The sequence below is a fragment of the Cyphellophora attinorum genome (genome assembly GCF_001299255.1).
Source record: "Cyphellophora attinorum strain CBS 131958 chromosome Unknown Contig20, whole genome shotgun sequence".
Lineage (NCBI taxonomy): Eukaryota > Fungi > Ascomycota > Eurotiomycetes > Chaetothyriales > Cyphellophoraceae > Cyphellophora > Cyphellophora attinorum.
In genome coordinates, this window is record NW_017253248.1 from 344,909 (window position 1) to 361,004 (window position 16,096).

A 16,096-nucleotide genomic window follows, 5' to 3' on the forward strand; every position below is an offset into this window, starting at 1 on the left:
GCGGATGCTCGCGACAGGGTTTCGGTGCGAGGGCGCTTCAACGCCCCTTCGCTTTCGCTCGGCAGCTTGCACAGGTGTGAGGGCACTGTTTCTGCAAACTTGGATGTGCTAATCCAATGCCACTGTGCCTTGCCGCGATTGGCGTTGAGTCGTTAGACCCAGTGCGGACGGTTGCGCCTCCTGCTATTGAGGCAATGGTGATCAGATCCGATTCCTCGGCCTCCTGTCGCTCAAGCAGTTGCAACCTGGACCTCGGCAGTCGCCTTCGGATTGCTGCTCACGACGTCTTCGACCTGCACACCTTGCTGACTCAGCTTTTCATCGTCCACAGCAGGCAGCTGAGCTCGCGTCTTGTAAGTCCTGAACTTTCGGGCAGGGAGGCGGGCCTCGAACTAGCATACAGATTAGCGAGAGCACGAATCAAATGATGAGAAGTGCTGACCATTTCCGTGACTTCCTCCAAAGTCCTGTTCTTCACTTCGGGCAGACAAAAGTAGACCCATGCCGCAGCGATCAAGCAAGACGGGAACCAAATAAAGCCATAGCGCGGCCCCCATGCCAATGCATCAGGGTTGATGAAGTACGGCGCGGTGAACGTGGTCAGCCATGCTCCGGCGAAGCCGATCGCGGCTGCCAGGCCGAAAGTATGGGAGCGCAGCCGCTGCGAAGGGATCTCGCCTCCGGATAGCCATGCGTAGGTAGCCTGAGAAAACGTCAGTCCTGACATGCTCATAGCTCGGAAATGGGAAGAGCACTCACGATCATGCCGTTATACAGCATCATGTAGATACAAGACAGTCCCACGATGACCTTGCCGGTCGAGGGCTTACCAGGCTGCTGTTGGTACACAAGAGCGACGATCAGCTGGATGAAGCCGCATCCGATAAGGCCTGTCATCAAGAGTACACGTCTGCGTCCGTAGCGCACGACGATGAGGGAGTTGATGATGATGGCGACCAAGCTGCAGTGCTAAGAACGTTCGACATGCCGAATGGATTGTCCACTTTCGCCATAGCGAAGAAATATGCTTTGTATGCTTCATGATTGTTAGCGAAATGACGATCACCTCATGAGTTCCCGTAGGACTTACCAATGATGAACATAGCGCCAGAAGCAGCCTGTAACGAAACAGCACACACAGCAAGCACGGTCCTACGACGATCGACGGGGTCTTTGAACATGTCGAAGATGCCGACACCCCTGCCCATCTCCTGCTCTCGCTCGATAGCGTCACGGATCGTCTCAGCCTCGGCTGCGACGTCGGCGCCTTCCGGGCGGAGCCAGAGCAGGGACTTGTAGCCTTCTTCATAGCGACCTTGCAGGATGAGCCAGCGAGGACTTTCTGGAATCTGGATTGGTAGTTGTCAGTGAAAGCGTTGCAGGCGTGCATCATGGCAGCAGGCATGGCACATACAAAAAACATTCCGATGAAGATGAAGATGGGCACCACGTAGATGAGACCCAGTGGAATCAAGTAGGCCGACCTGCCGTCTCGCTTTGCCGTTGCCCAGTTGATGATGGTCCCAATCAGAGTTCCGAACGACGTGAAGAACTGGAACGCCGAAAGGAAGAGGCCACGGAACTGAGGAGGGCTACACTCTTGGATGTACAGCTGACTAGCAGTCATCAAATAGCCGTTAGCAAGGCCGATAAGTAGTCGGCCCAGGTATAGTGCTCCAATGTTCGTGGTAGCCATCATGATAACATTGGCGACGCAGCAGAGGACACACGCCGCCCACAGACACTGCCGGCGTCCAAACTTCTTGGCTGCAATACCGATGAATGCGGAAGAGATGCTTCGTTCTATGTTAGCTTGGATCGGGACGTGCGTGGGAAGTGAAGGACTGGGGTGGAGGGGAGACAGGAACGGAAGTGCGAGACAAAGGCATCAGAGACAGGTCTGAGACCTTCAGTCTGTACTTCGTTCCCGACCCAATTTTGGACAGAACACTCACAAAGCACCAAGGGTCATGAGGGACGAGATCAGCTGTTGGCGGACGGGCGAGAGGTTCCATCCGATAGGTGTGTTGGGTGCTCTATGGCCGAAGACCTGGTGACTGTGAGTGACTGTCTACGACGAGGGTGGATAGGTTTACCTCGAGAAAGCCACGCATGGCCTGCAGCCCACCGATCAACCCGAAGTCGAGTCCTGGACAGCATGAGTATGTGGACAGCTAGAGCTGGGCAAAGAAGCATTCACGGGCCAGAACGCACCATATTGAAAAGGCGAGAGGATGATCACGCCGATAGCCACGAAGGCCCTCCAATTGGCTTTGATGGTATCCTGTGGTTTAGTGGTAGACATTTCGGGAGATGTAGACAATGCGTAGGCAAGAGAAGGGCTTGAAGGTGAGCAGAACACGGAAATCTCGACTCTTCTATACTCATACCACATGGTGGCAAGGATGAATCCCCATTTCCACTACCGAGTTCTGCCAAGCACTATAGTAGATGCAGCGAGTCCGCGTCGAACCAGTCCAGTCGCATTTCGGAGCCTCGACAGAGGGTGTTGACAGGAAGCTAAGGCCAGAACGGGGGACGGTGAGGAGAAGCACCTTCGCGGAGACCCCATGGGTCTCTGGAGAAGATGCAGCTTCATCGGAGCGATGGTTCCGAAGCACTTCTGCTGGGGCCATGATCAACAGCCACAAGAGGGATTGACGGAGCCTGAGTCTCGACGCACAGCGCCATCATGATACAGCGTTTGTTATACACCTATCGACATGGACATACTTACTCTGTTCTGCGAAGACAGCCGCCCTTGCAGGGAGGGCTCTCGTGCTGCGACAAGCTGGATGCAACTCCGACTATAGGTGGTGATGGGCGGAAGCGTCAAATACTGCAACGGCGGAAAGTCGGCAGGACTGTGGCTCATACTTTCGTCCAAGAACTAGCCATATCAACCATGCTGCCTTACAGGGTACGGATGTGTACCTCGCCGTGTGTTGATTCATCCATGTACCGAGATGTCGGAAGCATCAAACTGATGCGAGGAAAGGCCTTCCTTCTTTCTCGTCAAACGCGCCAAGATCTCTTGGCAAAGCTCCTTGGCGTCAGTGGGGCTTGATCTGCGCGGAGAACTTTGGCTAGAGTTCGTAGCCTTGGACAACGCGACTACGATTTGCAGTTCAACATATCCTAGATTTCCACCACATTTTCGCGCAAGGTCTGAAAAAAGCCATCGCACAAGCGACCGCCCCCGCCATCCGTCCCGAAACGCGTGCGACCCACGAAATCATCGACGGGCTCTGAGCCTGGCCTAGCCATTATGGCTACCACACTTCAAACCCCTCCCAGCTCCACGTACGTTCTTTCGCACTGCCCATACATGCCTCTCACTGACAGCCCACAGAGTCTACGCCAAAAATCTCGAAGAGCGGATAAAACCCGACGCCCTCCGCGAAGCCCTGACCGAGGTCTTCTCCGAATACGGCACTATCATCGACTTAGTCGCCAAACAGAACCTCAAGGCCAAAGGCCAAGCCTTCATCGTCTTCGACGACCCTTCCAGCGCCGCCAAAGCCATCGAGGAAGTCAATGGATTCGAGCTCTTTGACAAACCCATGCAGCTCGACTTCGCGCGGACAAGATCAGATGCTACCGTGCTGAAAGAGGACGGGGAGGATGGATTAGACAAATGGAAGCGAGCGCGGATAGCGGAGAAGGATCGGAAGCAGGCGCAGGAGGCGGCGACGCAGAAGTTGAAGAGGCCTGTGGGGCAGACGGCGGCGGCGGCAAGTGAACGGCCAGCGAAGGCACAGAAGGGGGCTGGCTTGAAGGGGACGAGTGCGAATGCGGCAGCGGTGATTCCGGACGAGTACTTGCCGCCGAACAAGACGCTGTTCTTGAGGGATCTGCCGGAGGACTATGATCAGGATGGGCTGTCGAGGATATTCTCGAGGTTCGAAGGGTTCAAGGAGGTGAGAATGGTGCCTGGACGGAAGGGGATTGCGTTCGTGGAGTATGAGGCGGAGGCAGGGGCGATCAGTGCGAAGGAGGCGACAGCGGGGATGCAGCTTGGTGATGAGGGCAAGGCGATTCGTGTCACGTACCAGCGGGCATAGACATGTCGTCCGCGGTCGGGTGGAAAGATTGCACGAAGATCTGACCCCGTCTGGCACACTGACGGTAGCTCCATCATAGTAGCTACATTGATACCCATAGCATGCAAGGCTGAGGTCTGCTAGCCTCGCCTGCCAACGACTTTCGATTCATACACGACTAAGCTGTGCGCCCGCTTTGGCAGAGTCCTCCATATAGCCACGTTCGTGCCTTGCCGTATCTTCATTATGCCCTCTCAGAAGATGACATCCTCGTCGCCTTGCTCGCCAAGGATGTCGCCTCCGCCCTCGTCCCCATTTTCTTCTGCAGCTTTGCCACCGTTGCTCTGCTTCTCCTTCTCGCGCATTTCTCGAATCTCAGCATCTGCCGCGGCTTGATCTCTCTGCTTCTTGTTCGAGACCTTTTTGAGCCGGTAGAACTCCTCACGATCTAGCTCGTCAAGCTCTGAATTGATGTCTGGAGTTCGTTAGCCACGAGCAGAAGGTCGGTATTCAGATCGATGGACATACATTTGATGGTGTTCTCCGTCTTTGGAATAATGACGTGCTCGATAGCGTTGACTGTGGCGGGTAAGCTTAGAGTCCGGAGCGCCATACATGGAGTGCCTACCTCTGCGGTTGACAACCTTGATGACCTCGTCCAGGATGACGAAAGCAGTCTGCAAACTTGCTAGCTCAACCAGAGCTTCCACAGCTCGTGTGTATGTTTCTCTGCACCGTTGGACCTGCTGGCCGCCTTTGCCCAGACCCGTCAAACCGAAGTCATTGATCTCTTCTTTCTGCTGGCTTTCGAATGCTGGGAGGAAGACACCGGACACGTTCTCTTGCTTGGTCCGAATTCTGAACCTGGCATTCTTCACAGACTCTTGGACTTGAAAGCCAATATCTCCGCCAACAGCGTAGGTTACCTCGGCCAGCGAAAATGCGGCGATCTGCATGACACGGCCCATCTTCCTTTTAGCTTCGTCAATGCGCTTCAAGATCTCTCGAAACCGTCTGAGAGGGGTCAGTGTGGTCATGTAGATCTGTCAGGATGCTTCGCACTTCGTGAGAGCCTCGCTTTTCCTTTTCAGTAAGCTGTGTCCTGTCTGTGCGCCCTTGAGCTTGCTCTTCATCTGGCCCAGCATCTGTCGTGTGGGGAACACGGCCTCTCGCTATCATGCATTGTTAGCTAGGACTCCCGATGCTGTGGACAAGACTTACGCCGGCGCCTGACGACATTGTGAAGACGCCTGCTCGCTATGCGCGAGGGTAGAGAGTGAAAAAAGAGGTAGTCGTGGAGAAGTTGGTCTGGGAAGAGCTGCAGATCAGTGCATGCATGCCATCGAGTCGAGGCAGGAGCATTGACATCAGTCGGAGATGTCGGAGAAACTATCTGCCTTCGACCATCATCCGGCTTGAGAACTGCCCGCCATTATTTTCTGTACTCCAAAAAGTTGCAGATCGCGTTTCAAGACACCTCGCTGTCGCTCATGCCGCTCAGGAGATGCCGGGAATCATCCTCAAGCGGCCATTGAACGGCGACGTCACGATGAGCGCGGATCAGCGAAGGCCGGACTTCTATCTCATCGCCAACGATGATGCTCTCTACGAACAGGATGTGCTGCGGAACCCAGGCAGCGTCCGACCATGGTTGACATATATCGACCACAAGATGCGTAATGGCACGGTCCACGAGCAGGCTTTTGTCATGGAGCGGGCTTGCATCCGTCTGCCACGGTCGTACAAGCTGTGGAAGCTATACCTTGACTTCAGGATCAAGCATCTCAAGAAGAAGAACGCCGTCAAGTACAGGGCCGAATTCAAGAAGGTCAATGCGCTGTTTGAGAAGTCAATAGTGCTGCTCAATAAGATGCCAGTTATCTGGGAGATGTATCTAGCCTTTCTGCTGCGACAGCCATACGTAACCACGACCCGGAGGACGTTTGACCGTGCCCTGCGCGCACTGCCTGTCACTCAGCACAATCGACTATGGAAGCTATACAAAGGTTTCGCGGATTCGGCATCGGGAGACACAGCCGTCAAGATCTGGGCACGATACGTGCAGATCCATCCGGAGGACATGGAAGACTACATTGAGCGGTTGATCGATGCTGGCCAATACCGTGAGGCCGTGAAAAGGTACATACAGATCCTGGATAACCCACGCTTCAAGTCAAAACACGTCAAAAGTGACTTCCAGCTATGGACGGAGATGGTTGAGCTCATCGTCAACAAGGCCAGGGATATCGGTGACAGCCTGGCTTCTGGTATTGACGCAAATGCCATCATTCGCAGTGGCATATTACGCTTTCCGGACCAGCGTGGACGCTTCTGGGCAGCGTTGGCAACTTACTGGATCTCGAGAGGCGAGCTCGAGCAGGCCAGAGATGTGTTCGAGGAAGGCATCACGACCGTCATGACCGTCCGAGACTTCACCATGATTTTTGACGCATACGTCGAGTTCGAGGAGACCGTCATTTCATCCCTGATGGAGGCCGCATCCCAGCGAGCCGCCAAAGGCAAGACCGACGCGCGAAAAGACGCCGATCTCGACATGAAGATGCTCCGCTTCGAGCACCTGATGGACCGACGACCATTCCTAGTAAATGACGTCCTGCTCCGCCAGAACCCCAACAACGTAGTAGAATGGGAAAAGCGCATCGCGCTTTGGGCAGACAACCAGCAAGAAGTCGTGCAAACCTACACCGACGCCATCAAAGCCATCAACCCCCGAAAAGCCGTCGGCAAGTTCCACGACCTCTGGCTCAACTACGCCAAATTCTACGAAGCAGGCAACGACCTCGCCACCGCCCGCATCATTCTCGACCGCGCCGTCAAAGTCCCCTACAAATCCGTCGTCGAACTCGCCGACACCTGGATCGGCTGGGCCGAAATGGAGCTCCGTGCCGAAAACTTCGACAACGCCATCAACGTCATGGCCAAAGCGACCCAAGCGCCCAAACGCAGCACCGTCGACTACTTCGACGAAACCCTGTCCGCCCAACAACGCATTCACAAATCCTGGAAACTCTGGTCCTTCTACGTCGACCTCGTCGAATCTGTCGGCGACCTCCCCTCCACCCGCGCCGTCTACGACCGCATCTTCGAGCTGCGCATCGCCACCCCACAGACCGTCGTCAACTACGCCAACCTCCTCGCCGAGCACAACTACCACGAAGACTCCTTCAAGATCTACGAGCGCGGCCTCGACCTCTTCTCCTACCCCGTCGCGTTCGAGCTCTGGAACCTGTACCTCACCAAAGCCACCGCCCGCAAGATCGAGATCGAGCGGCTCCGCGATCTCTTCGAGCAGGCAGTCGAGAACGTCCCTCCAGAATTCGCGAAGCCATCTATCTCATGTACGGCGCCCTCGAGGAAGACCGCGGCCTCGCTCGCTCCGCTATGCGCATCTACGAGCGCGCCACGAGCGCTGTCGCCGAGAAAGATCGATTGGCGATGTATGATTTCTACATCGCCAAAGCCGCAGCAAACTTCGGCCTCACACACACACGTGCTATCTACGAGCGCGCCATCGCCGCGCTGCCGGACAGGGACGCGAAGGAGATGTGTGTCAAGTTCGCGGAGATGGAACGCCGATTGGGCGAGGTCGATCGGGCTCGCGCTATTTACGCCCATGGTAGCCAATTCGCGGATCCGCGCGTTGATATGTCGTTCTGGAGAACGTGGGAGCAGTTCGAAGTCGCACATGGTAACGAAGACACCTTCAGGGAAATGCTCAGGATCAAGAGGAGTGTGGCGGCGCAGTTCAATACGGATATCAACTTCATCGCGAACCAGGCTTTGGCGAAGGGGCAAGCTGCGGCTGGTGGTGTCAATGGGACGCATGAGGGCGAGGACGAGGATGGAGGGAAGAGTGATGCAATGGCAGCGTTGGAGCGGCAAGCGAGGGCGCCGGTGGGATTCGTGGCGGCGAGTACGGGGCCTGAGGGTGGAAATCGTGCGCCGCCGGTGCAGCCGCCTGTTGCTGCGGCGGCGGTGAATCCGGATGCGCTTGATGTTGATCTTGATGATGAGGATTGAGGCATCAAGTCAAGATGGTGGCCATGTACCGTAACGGCAGACTGTGTGACGAACCGTCGACCATTCGCTTTGAAGATTTCTGATTTGCTACACGTGCGTCTTAACGTCGTTCGTGTGCTTCATCGCCCGCACAACACGACTCGACTGGCTCTGCGGCTTCTACTAGTAAGAGGTGAAAGTCTTGACCCATGATCTCATTCATGCCAGGCTTACCCGTCCGTACGCCGAGACCTTTTCTGCTGCCCGGCAATCCCTTCTTCGCAGGCCTCGTGTGTCATAAAATTCTTGGCCTGGGCTTTCCATCCTCCCTCATCCCGGCCATGCGCACAAGGGCCTGGTGGAGCGAGTCCCGCGCCTGCACTTATGCACAAAATCCGAAGGAACCTTGGAACTCACTCCCCTTGCAACGCTTCTCGCGGACGAGTTTCACCCTAGTATGACCGCCCAAACAAACACCACGCCTCCGCCTTATTCTTGCACTCCGGATTTGCACACTCCGTGACCCCCTTCTCAATCCCCTCCGGCTGCTCAAACGGAATACACAGACTCTTGGCACCCATACTCGGGGCTCTCTCGTCTTGCGGCACACCACTCTGCTCCTCCGCTTTCCGCGCACTCAACTTCTTGATCTGGTCTTCACACTCTTCCGTTAGACAGTGCGGGATCAAACACACATTCTTGTCGTTCAGGGCGGGAACGAATTCGTCCCAATTGGTCAACTTCTTGACGTGGCTCTTGAATTTCTCGTCGGCCCGGTTGTAGAGGTCTTTTTGGATCTGTTCGAGTAGGGCAGGGACAGCGGTGTTGAGTTCGGAGATGGCGATCTGGCCTTCGGCTTCGCCCTTGGGAAGGTCGCGGCGGGAGGTCGAGACGAAGTGGCCCTTTGACTCGCCGGGACCGAACTTGAGTTGGAGTGGCACGCCCTGGAGTTCCCAGTCGTTGAACTTGTAGCCTGGGGAGTAGCCGTCGCGCATATCGGCTTGGACGCGGACGTCGACAGCACGGAGAACTTCGACGAGGGCGTTGATTTCCTTGTAGAGAGCCTCGCGTTCTTCGTCGGTGGTCTTGGCGGTGATGCCAACAGGGACGATGACGACTTGGTACTCGGAGACGCGGGGTGGCAGGACGAGACCGCGGTCGTCGCCGTGGATCATGACCATGACGCCGATGACGCGGGTGGAGAGACCCCATGAGTTTTGCCAGACAAAGAGCTTTTCTGCGGATTTCTTCTCTTCGTCGGTTTTGGCGCTGGGGTCTTGGACGGTGATGCCGAACATCTTGCTAAAGTTCTGGCCTAGACAGTGGGATGTGCCTCCTTGGATGCCGCGGCCTGTGGTTGGGATGTAGCCCTCGACGGTAGTGGTGTAGTAGCCGCCAGCGAAACGCTCTTTGTCGGTCTTGCGGCCTTTGATGACTGGGACGGCGAGGAGCTTCTCGTAGACATTGGCGTATTCATCGAGGATCTCGAGGACTTCCTTGCCAGCTTCGGCTTCTGTTAGGTGGGCAGTGTGGCCTTCTTGCCAATGAAACTCGCGAGTTCTGAGGAATGGCTGGGGATGTTTGAACTCCCACCTTACGACTGAGTTCCACTGGTTGAGTTTGAGAGGAAGGTCACGGTAGCTCTGAATCCATTTGGCATAGTAGGGTACATGACTGTTTCTGAGGTTGGGCGGATGGCGATCTTCTTCTCGAGTTTGGTGCTGCCTCCGTGGGTGACCCAGGCTACCTCGGCCGCGAACCCTTCGATATGAGCCTTCTCCCGGTTGAGGACATCTTCCGAGACGAACAGAGGAAACGAGCAGTTCTTTACGCCCATCTTCTTGATCTTGGCATCGAAATATGCGCGGACCTCGTCCCAGACGAACTGTGAAGCGGGCTTGAGGATGTAGCAGCCGGAGATGTCGTAGTAGTCGAGCATGTTACCCTTGAGCAAGACCTGCTGGTACCATTCCGAGAAGTCGACATCCTTTTCCACGCCGATTCCGATCAAAGCAGCGCCGTCGGTCTTCTTCTTCTTACCGCCTCCTGCCTTGCCAGCATTGGCTGTTGGAGTCTTCGCTTCTGCTTTGCCAATGGGCTTGTCGCCTTTTGGCTTCTTCTCCTTTCTAGGCTTGTTGTCGGCGGGTTTGTCATCAGTGACATTGTTCTCTGTCGCCGCAGCAGGCTCCGAAGCGGTGTCCATGTCTGGCTCTTTTGGGCGCACAGGCAATTCGGTCGTCTTGGAAGTTTTGCGAGAATGAGACATGTTGGAGCCTCAGTAGGCCCAGAACTAGCGGTTCTACGCTCAAAAGAAGACCGCAGACTCACGCTCGCTCTATGAATTCGAATTGCTCTATAAGATCTGTCTGTCAGAATTATGAGTCGCGTGCTGGTGCGTACCTTCCTTCGCGGTAACTTCAACCCCGCGCTTGCCCGCAGGTCTTGGCATCAATAATTTCCTGGAATGCGCTTGCCGGTGCATGATCTACATAGCAACTATACCACAACACTCTCCGCAGCCTCAGCAAGATGGCCGGCATATTCGAGACACCGCGCAATGCTGGCACTCTCTTCTTGGGCGGTCAGAAGATCAGCGGCGCAGATGTACGGGATCAAAATGTCCTCGCAACCCAGGCAATCGCGAATATCATGAAGACATCCTTCGGGCCCTCGGGACTAGACAAGATGATGGTCGACGACATAGGAGATGTCACCGTCACCAATGATGGCGCCACAATCCTCAGTCTCCTCGACGTTGAGCATCCAGCTGGCCGGATACTGGTCGACCTTGCTCAGCAGCAGGACAAGGAAGTCGGCGATGGCACAACATCGGTCGTCCTCATAGCCGCCGAACTGCTGCGAAGAGCGAACGAACTCATGAAGAACCGCATACACCCTACAGTCATCATCACAGGCTACCGGCGAGCACTCCGCGAGGCCGTCAAGTACCTTCAAGAAAACATCAGCACGTCCGTCGAAAGTCTGGGCAAGGAGAGCTTGATCAATGTTGCAAAGACCTCGATGTCCAGCAAAGTCATTGGCTCCGACTCAGACTTCTTTTCCCGCATGGTCGTCGACGCTATGCTCGCAGTAAAATCCGTCAACGCCCAGAAGAACAATGAAGTGAAATATCCTGTCAAGGCTGTCAATATCCTCAAAGCACACGGCAAGAGCGCACTCGAGTCGGTACTAGTCCACGGCTATGCTCTGAACTGCACAGTCGCCTCACAGGCCATGAAGACGAGAATACGCGATGCTAAGATTGCGTGTCTGGACATGAATCTACAGAAGGAGCGAATGAAACTCGGAGTTGCCGTTACAGTCGAGGATCCTCAGCAGCTGGAGAAGATCAGAGAACGCGAAGCTGGGATTGTTCTTGAGCGCGTCGAAATGATATTGAAGGCTGGCGCAAATGTTGTACTTACTACTAAAGGTATTGATGATATGGTGCTGAAGCTGTTCATCGAGAAGGGTGCAATGGGAGTCAGAAGATGTAAGAAGGAGGACCTCCGCCGGATAGCCAAGGTCACTGGTGCTACCTTGATCAGCAGTCTGTCAGATCTGAACGGAGACGAGAAGTTCGAGAAAGAGTCACTGGGTTATGCCGAGGAGGTGGTTCAAGAGCGCATTTCAGACGACGAGTGTATCCTGGTCAAGGGCACGAAGGCATCCTCATCAGCATCCATCATCCTGAGAGGGTCAAACGACTATCAGCTGGACGAGATGGAGCGTTCCGTGCACGACTCATTGTCAGCAGTAAAGCGGACATTGGAGTCAGGCGCAGTGGTGCCAGGCGGTGGTGCTGTGGAGACTGCTCTGCACATCTACCTCGAAGAATTCGCCCTCACGACATCCTCAAGAGAACAATTGGCCATCGGCGAGTTCTCACAATCATTACTCGTCGTGCCGAAGACCCTGGCAGTAAACGCGGCACTCGACTCATCAGAACTGCTTGCTCAATTACGGTTACGACACTCACTCAGCCAGCGTGTTCAGGAAGGAGATGCCAACCGGCAGGAGAAAGAGCTGGACAAGAAGCGGCAGTACAAGAACTACGGCCTGGATCTTTCAAAGGGCCGGTTGGCCGATGTGGTCAAGATGGGAGTCCTCGAGCCGAGTATGAGCAAAATCAAGCAGCTGAAGAGTGCTGTCGAGGCATGTGTGGCGATCATGAGAATAGATACCCTGATCAAGTTAGATCCTCCCCAGGAGCAGGATGATGGACATGGGCACTGAGACTGAGTTGCATGCGATGTGTTGCACGATTAATGGCATGGGAGCATGATTTTGCACTGACGACTGATGCCTGTCGTCGAGGCTCTTCGGAAGATCGATCGGACGCAGCCGCTCCGCTTCGATGCTGTAGGCTCAGAGCGTCCAACTCGTAGCTGCAAGGGCTTCGAATACTGACGCTGGGCTTCCCTTGACTTCTGCGGTGATAGCATTCTACCGCGCAAGCACAGCGAGTCGGTCAGCAGTGTAACATAGGACACCGAAAAGAAGATAGAAAGAGATACCAATCAGCGCATATGAGAGCTTCGGACTATCTCCAGGTCCTGATCACGTGTTGGAAGATGTCACAAGGGCAAACCCTCGATACAAATCCTGAATCGCAGGACTAAGGGGTCATTTTTCTGTCTTCGATTTCTGTAGACCTCATCGAACTTCGTACCCAGGACGGTCCGTCGGGCCCTGCCAAGATAATCTTGGCAACGAGGACGGAGCTGGGAGATCACTGAGTGGACTTTTGCTTCGTCAATACCTGTGTATTGGTGATGGATGACGCCTGACAACGGCAGCGGCAAGAGTCCTTCCAATAACAGCCTTGCAATCGCCTTCCGGGTCGAACGTCCTTGCATTAATTGTCTCCCAGTTCACGGCGATCCTATCAGCACAGTTGGCTCGTACAGCTCCAGAGCACTCCCCTTCATATGAACAAAGTCAAAGCCCATCAGGCACTGGCAGCGATCGCGGCAGCAGCGTCGCCGTCGACTTCCTCCTTAATGTCCTCGAGCTCGGGCTCTTCCTCTACCTTGACCTTCTTGTTCTGACCAGCGTCGGCAGTGGTCTTCTTGCGCTTGTTGCCAGCTCCGTTGGCCTTGCTGACGGCTTTGCCATTAGCTTTACCCGTGGTCTTCTTCGATGGAGTCGCAGCAGGAGCTTCGTCTTCGTCCTGGCTGTTCTTGAGGGTGTCGATAACCTTGCCGTTCTTGAAGTCGAGACCGAAACCTTGGAAGGCAGCTCTGAAATCTCGCGGACTGTGCAAGTCTGTCAGTGACGGAGCACAATAGTTCATAGGGTGATCGAAGCCTACCCATGACCTCCCTTGGCCAGACCGTATTCTTTGAGTACATAGGCCCAGTCTGGCTTGAACTCAGAGAGCGAGCATAGAGTGGCACGGATGATGGCGATTTGTTTGTCGGTGAGACCAGCGGAGGGAACACTGGGTGACATCATGGTGGCGGGTGGTTTCCTGGTCTGTATATTGTGTAAGTCTTTTGCATTCGCTGGGGTTGAGAGTGTGACGACTCACAGAGCTGGAGAGTGATTTGTACACAACAAGGTGATATTGGCAAACACGATATTGGAAATGAGGGAGTATGTCTGGAGTGCGGAGGCGAGGGAAAGTTTCTGGGGAAAGAGAAGTGTTTCTCGGGCTTGAAGGAGGTGAGTGCGAGGTTTGATTGACTTGATTTGTTCACTTCACTAGCTGATTTCTGAAGCCTGCCAGAAAGCTGACCACCGATGTGTATGAAGAGTGGCTGGAGCCCGAAGGCGATTTGACTGTGGCTTTGCTAGGTCTATTCATTGCCTGTATGTGCGGTTCGAGATGCCTCACTGGATTCCTGAGTCTGACCGCTTCCCAAGTGTGGTCGTCCGAGATACATCCTGATCCATGCTCTCGATGTACGTGCCAGGTCCTCGCCAGTATTCAGGACGACGAGTTCCACGATTGTCGCTCAGGCTTCCTCCTCGACTTTGAGCTCCTTGACATCGCCTCGCTCAGCATCAACTTTTGGCTTCTTGACATTCTCAGCTCCACTATTCTCAGCCTCATCATCTTCCCCAGCGGACTGCTTGCGCTTCTGACTGTTGGCTTTGGCTTTACCGTTGGCATTGACAGTCTTGGCAGTTTTGGTGGGTGTAGCCGCAGCAGGAGCCTGGTCAGTGAGGTCGATGAACTTGCCGTTCAAGAAGTCGATGCCCAACTTGGCGAGTGCCTGTCTGAAGTCGCGAGCACTGTCTGATGTCAGCACAGATTACGGCAACTCAATGCAGTTGAGTATACCCGTTACCACTTTGATTCAGGCCGTACTCCTCCTTGACAGCGCCATAGTTGGGATTGAAGCCGTCAGCAGTGCAAAGGACTGCGCGAATGATTGCGAGGTTCTTCTCGGTGAGGTCGGTTGAGGCAGTCTTGGTCTTGGGAGGCATAATGAATCATTCGGCGGACGTGGAACCTTGGGGCGTGATATGAAGGATGCAAACCGCAGACTGGATGGTGATATGCAAGGTGGAACGTTAGGATGCAGAGGTGGAAAGTCTTCGAAGGCAAGTTTGAATTCTTTCATCCGTTTGTGTTCAAGCTGCTCATTCACTTTCGACGTTACGTCGTCTGTTCAACGGAGATTACGCTGATGCCTCGCCAAGGGTCGTTTCCTGCTCTCAGACTGATGTCCAAGGCTGCGATTGCGTCGGATTACCGCAGGAGCACCTCTGAAGGCCACCTCAACCTTCATCCTTCTCGATCTTGCGCTTCTTGAGATCGCCCTGCTCAGCGTCAACTTTTGGCTTCTTGATATTCTCCTCATCACCCGTCTTGACGTCACCATCTTTATCAGCGGGATTGCGCTTCTGACCATTAGCTTTAGTGCTCCTATTGGACTTGGCAGTCTTGCTGATCTTGGTAGGTGTAGCGGCGGCAGCCTCGTCGTTTAGAGCGTAGATCTTGCCACCTGTGGTATCAAGTCCAAGCTTCTTCAATGCTTCTCGAACACCACGCTGACTACCGATAATTAGCGACAGAACAATCAGGGCGGCCTCTGGATAGCGTACGCGTTGCTAGGATTGGTAATGCCAATCTCTTCACCAACGGCCTTGTACTTGACGTCAAAGTTTTCGATGGTCCGGAGAGCAGCACCAAGGGCTTGAATGTTACGAGCGGTGAGGGTGACATCTTCTCCTCCCGGGAGGCCGCTGGCAGCTTTCTTGGGAGTCTTGGGTGGCATCTTTGGAAGTGTGAATGTTCTGGGAAGAATGTGTTGGGAAAGGGCGAGAGAGGAGAGAAAAGGCGGACTGCAAAGGGCAGAAGTCTTCGAAGTCAAGCTCAGATGCTTCATTCGTTTGTAAGCGTGATTTCATTCACTTCAGATGACCCACTTGATCGAATTCCTGGCTGAAGGTACAACAAGCTGGTCACTTCACTCAGAGCCAAGCTGTGCGCTCACCCCGACCCCGAAGAGCGCTTCAATGGACTCTGTTCCTGCCGCAGAACCTCAGAGACGTCTTCAGTCTTCGTCCTCCTCAATCTTGGGCTTCTTGCCGACATTGCCACCATCGCCAGCCTCAGCATCTTTCTTGCGCTTGTTTGAAGAGTCAGAGCCGCTGCTCTTTTCATCAGACTCTTCGCCACTACTGTTGGTGCTTTTGGCATTACCCTTGGTCTTCTTGTTGGAAACCAGCTTCTTCGGGGTTGCTGCTGGAGCCTCATCGCCGATGGCGAAGATTTTGCCGGCTTTGTAGTTGAGACCGAGCGGTTTGATGGCATTTCTGAAAGCGGTTCCGCTATATATGTCAGGACTTTGGCCTTAATAATAGCATCGAAGGGGACTTACGCATTGTCAGCTCGTTTGATATCCAACTCTGCGGCAACCGACTTCCAGTCAACATTGAGGGAGTCGATACCACGCAGAACAGCACATAGAACCTTGATGTTCTGAGGAGTGAGGTTGCGACTTGACCGGTCGGCTCGGCAGCGGCGGCAGTCTTCTTGGGAGGCATATTGGAGTGTGTGTCGATGGGATCAGTCGAAA

General features: G+C 54.5%; 10 protein-coding genes across 10 annotated transcripts; 3 read left to right on the top strand and 7 right to left on the bottom strand.

The window, feature by feature from the left end:
* Window positions 1-230: 230 nt before the first annotated feature.
* Window positions 231-2,305, bottom strand: AB675_1138 (putative glucose transporter rco-3; the record flags this gene model as incomplete). Its single annotated transcript, XM_018140231.1, has 9 exons — window positions 231-392; window positions 443-703; window positions 760-961; window positions 985-1,036; window positions 1,091-1,349; window positions 1,415-1,796; window positions 1,956-2,050; window positions 2,097-2,149; window positions 2,215-2,305. The coding sequence occupies 9 exons, from the start codon at window positions 2,303-2,305 to the stop codon at window positions 231-233; spliced, it is 1,557 nt and encodes a 518-aa protein (XP_017998001.1).
* A 963-nt stretch (window positions 2,306-3,268) lies between these two features.
* Window positions 3,269-4,064, top strand: AB675_1139 (uncharacterized protein; the record flags this gene model as incomplete). The annotated part of the gene is made up of 2 exons (XM_018140242.1): window positions 3,269-3,303; window positions 3,353-4,064. The coding sequence occupies 2 exons, from the start codon at window positions 3,269-3,271 to the stop codon at window positions 4,062-4,064; spliced, it is 747 nt and encodes a 248-aa protein (XP_017998136.1).
* Window positions 4,065-4,297: 233 nt separating this feature from the next.
* Window positions 4,298-5,282, bottom strand: AB675_1140 (V-type proton ATPase subunit D; the record flags this gene model as incomplete). Its single annotated transcript, XM_018140254.1, has 5 exons — window positions 4,298-4,518; window positions 4,572-4,622; window positions 4,672-5,057; window positions 5,106-5,215; window positions 5,265-5,282. 5 exons carry the CDS (start codon window positions 5,280-5,282, stop codon window positions 4,298-4,300), a joined length of 786 nt encoding a protein of 261 aa, XP_017998144.1.
* Window positions 5,283-5,547: 265 nt separating this feature from the next.
* Window positions 5,548-8,084, top strand: AB675_1141 (Pre-mRNA-splicing factor syf1; the record flags this gene model as incomplete). Its single annotated transcript, XM_018140265.1, has 2 exons — window positions 5,548-7,368; window positions 7,419-8,084. 2 exons carry the CDS (start codon window positions 5,548-5,550, stop codon window positions 8,082-8,084), a joined length of 2,487 nt encoding a protein of 828 aa, XP_017998115.1.
* A 431-nt stretch (window positions 8,085-8,515) lies between these two features.
* On the bottom strand, window positions 8,516-10,329 carry AB675_1142 (putative proline--tRNA ligase C19C7.06; the record flags this gene model as incomplete). The annotated part of the gene is made up of 2 exons (XM_018140276.1): window positions 8,516-9,576; window positions 9,675-10,329. 2 exons carry the CDS (start codon window positions 10,327-10,329, stop codon window positions 8,516-8,518), a joined length of 1,716 nt encoding a protein of 571 aa, XP_017998153.1.
* A 263-nt stretch (window positions 10,330-10,592) lies between these two features.
* AB675_1143 (T-complex protein 1 subunit alpha) lies at window positions 10,593-12,299 on the top strand (the record flags this gene model as incomplete). Its single annotated transcript, XM_018140286.1, has 1 exon — window positions 10,593-12,299. The coding sequence occupies one exon, from the start codon at window positions 10,593-10,595 to the stop codon at window positions 12,297-12,299; it is 1,707 nt and encodes a 568-aa protein (XP_017998064.1).
* Window positions 12,300-13,014: 715 nt separating this feature from the next.
* AB675_1144 (uncharacterized protein) lies at window positions 13,015-13,517 on the bottom strand (the record flags this gene model as incomplete). The annotated part of the gene is made up of 2 exons (XM_018140297.1): window positions 13,015-13,321; window positions 13,378-13,517. The coding sequence occupies 2 exons, from the start codon at window positions 13,515-13,517 to the stop codon at window positions 13,015-13,017; spliced, it is 447 nt and encodes a 148-aa protein (XP_017998035.1).
* A 506-nt stretch (window positions 13,518-14,023) lies between these two features.
* Window positions 14,024-14,498, bottom strand: AB675_1145 (uncharacterized protein; the record flags this gene model as incomplete). Its single annotated transcript, XM_018140308.1, has 2 exons — window positions 14,024-14,303; window positions 14,353-14,498. The coding sequence occupies 2 exons, from the start codon at window positions 14,496-14,498 to the stop codon at window positions 14,024-14,026; spliced, it is 426 nt and encodes a 141-aa protein (XP_017998004.1).
* Window positions 14,499-14,792: 294 nt separating this feature from the next.
* On the bottom strand, window positions 14,793-15,292 carry AB675_1146 (uncharacterized protein; the record flags this gene model as incomplete). The annotated part of the gene is made up of 2 exons (XM_018140319.1): window positions 14,793-15,069; window positions 15,120-15,292. 2 exons carry the CDS (start codon window positions 15,290-15,292, stop codon window positions 14,793-14,795), a joined length of 450 nt encoding a protein of 149 aa, XP_017998200.1.
* Window positions 15,293-15,571: 279 nt separating this feature from the next.
* AB675_1147 (uncharacterized protein) lies at window positions 15,572-16,064 on the bottom strand (the record flags this gene model as incomplete). Its single annotated transcript, XM_018140330.1, has 3 exons — window positions 15,572-15,848; window positions 15,899-15,999; window positions 16,020-16,064. 3 exons carry the CDS (start codon window positions 16,062-16,064, stop codon window positions 15,572-15,574), a joined length of 423 nt encoding a protein of 140 aa, XP_017998169.1.
* Between the last annotated feature and the right edge of the window lie 32 nt (window positions 16,065-16,096).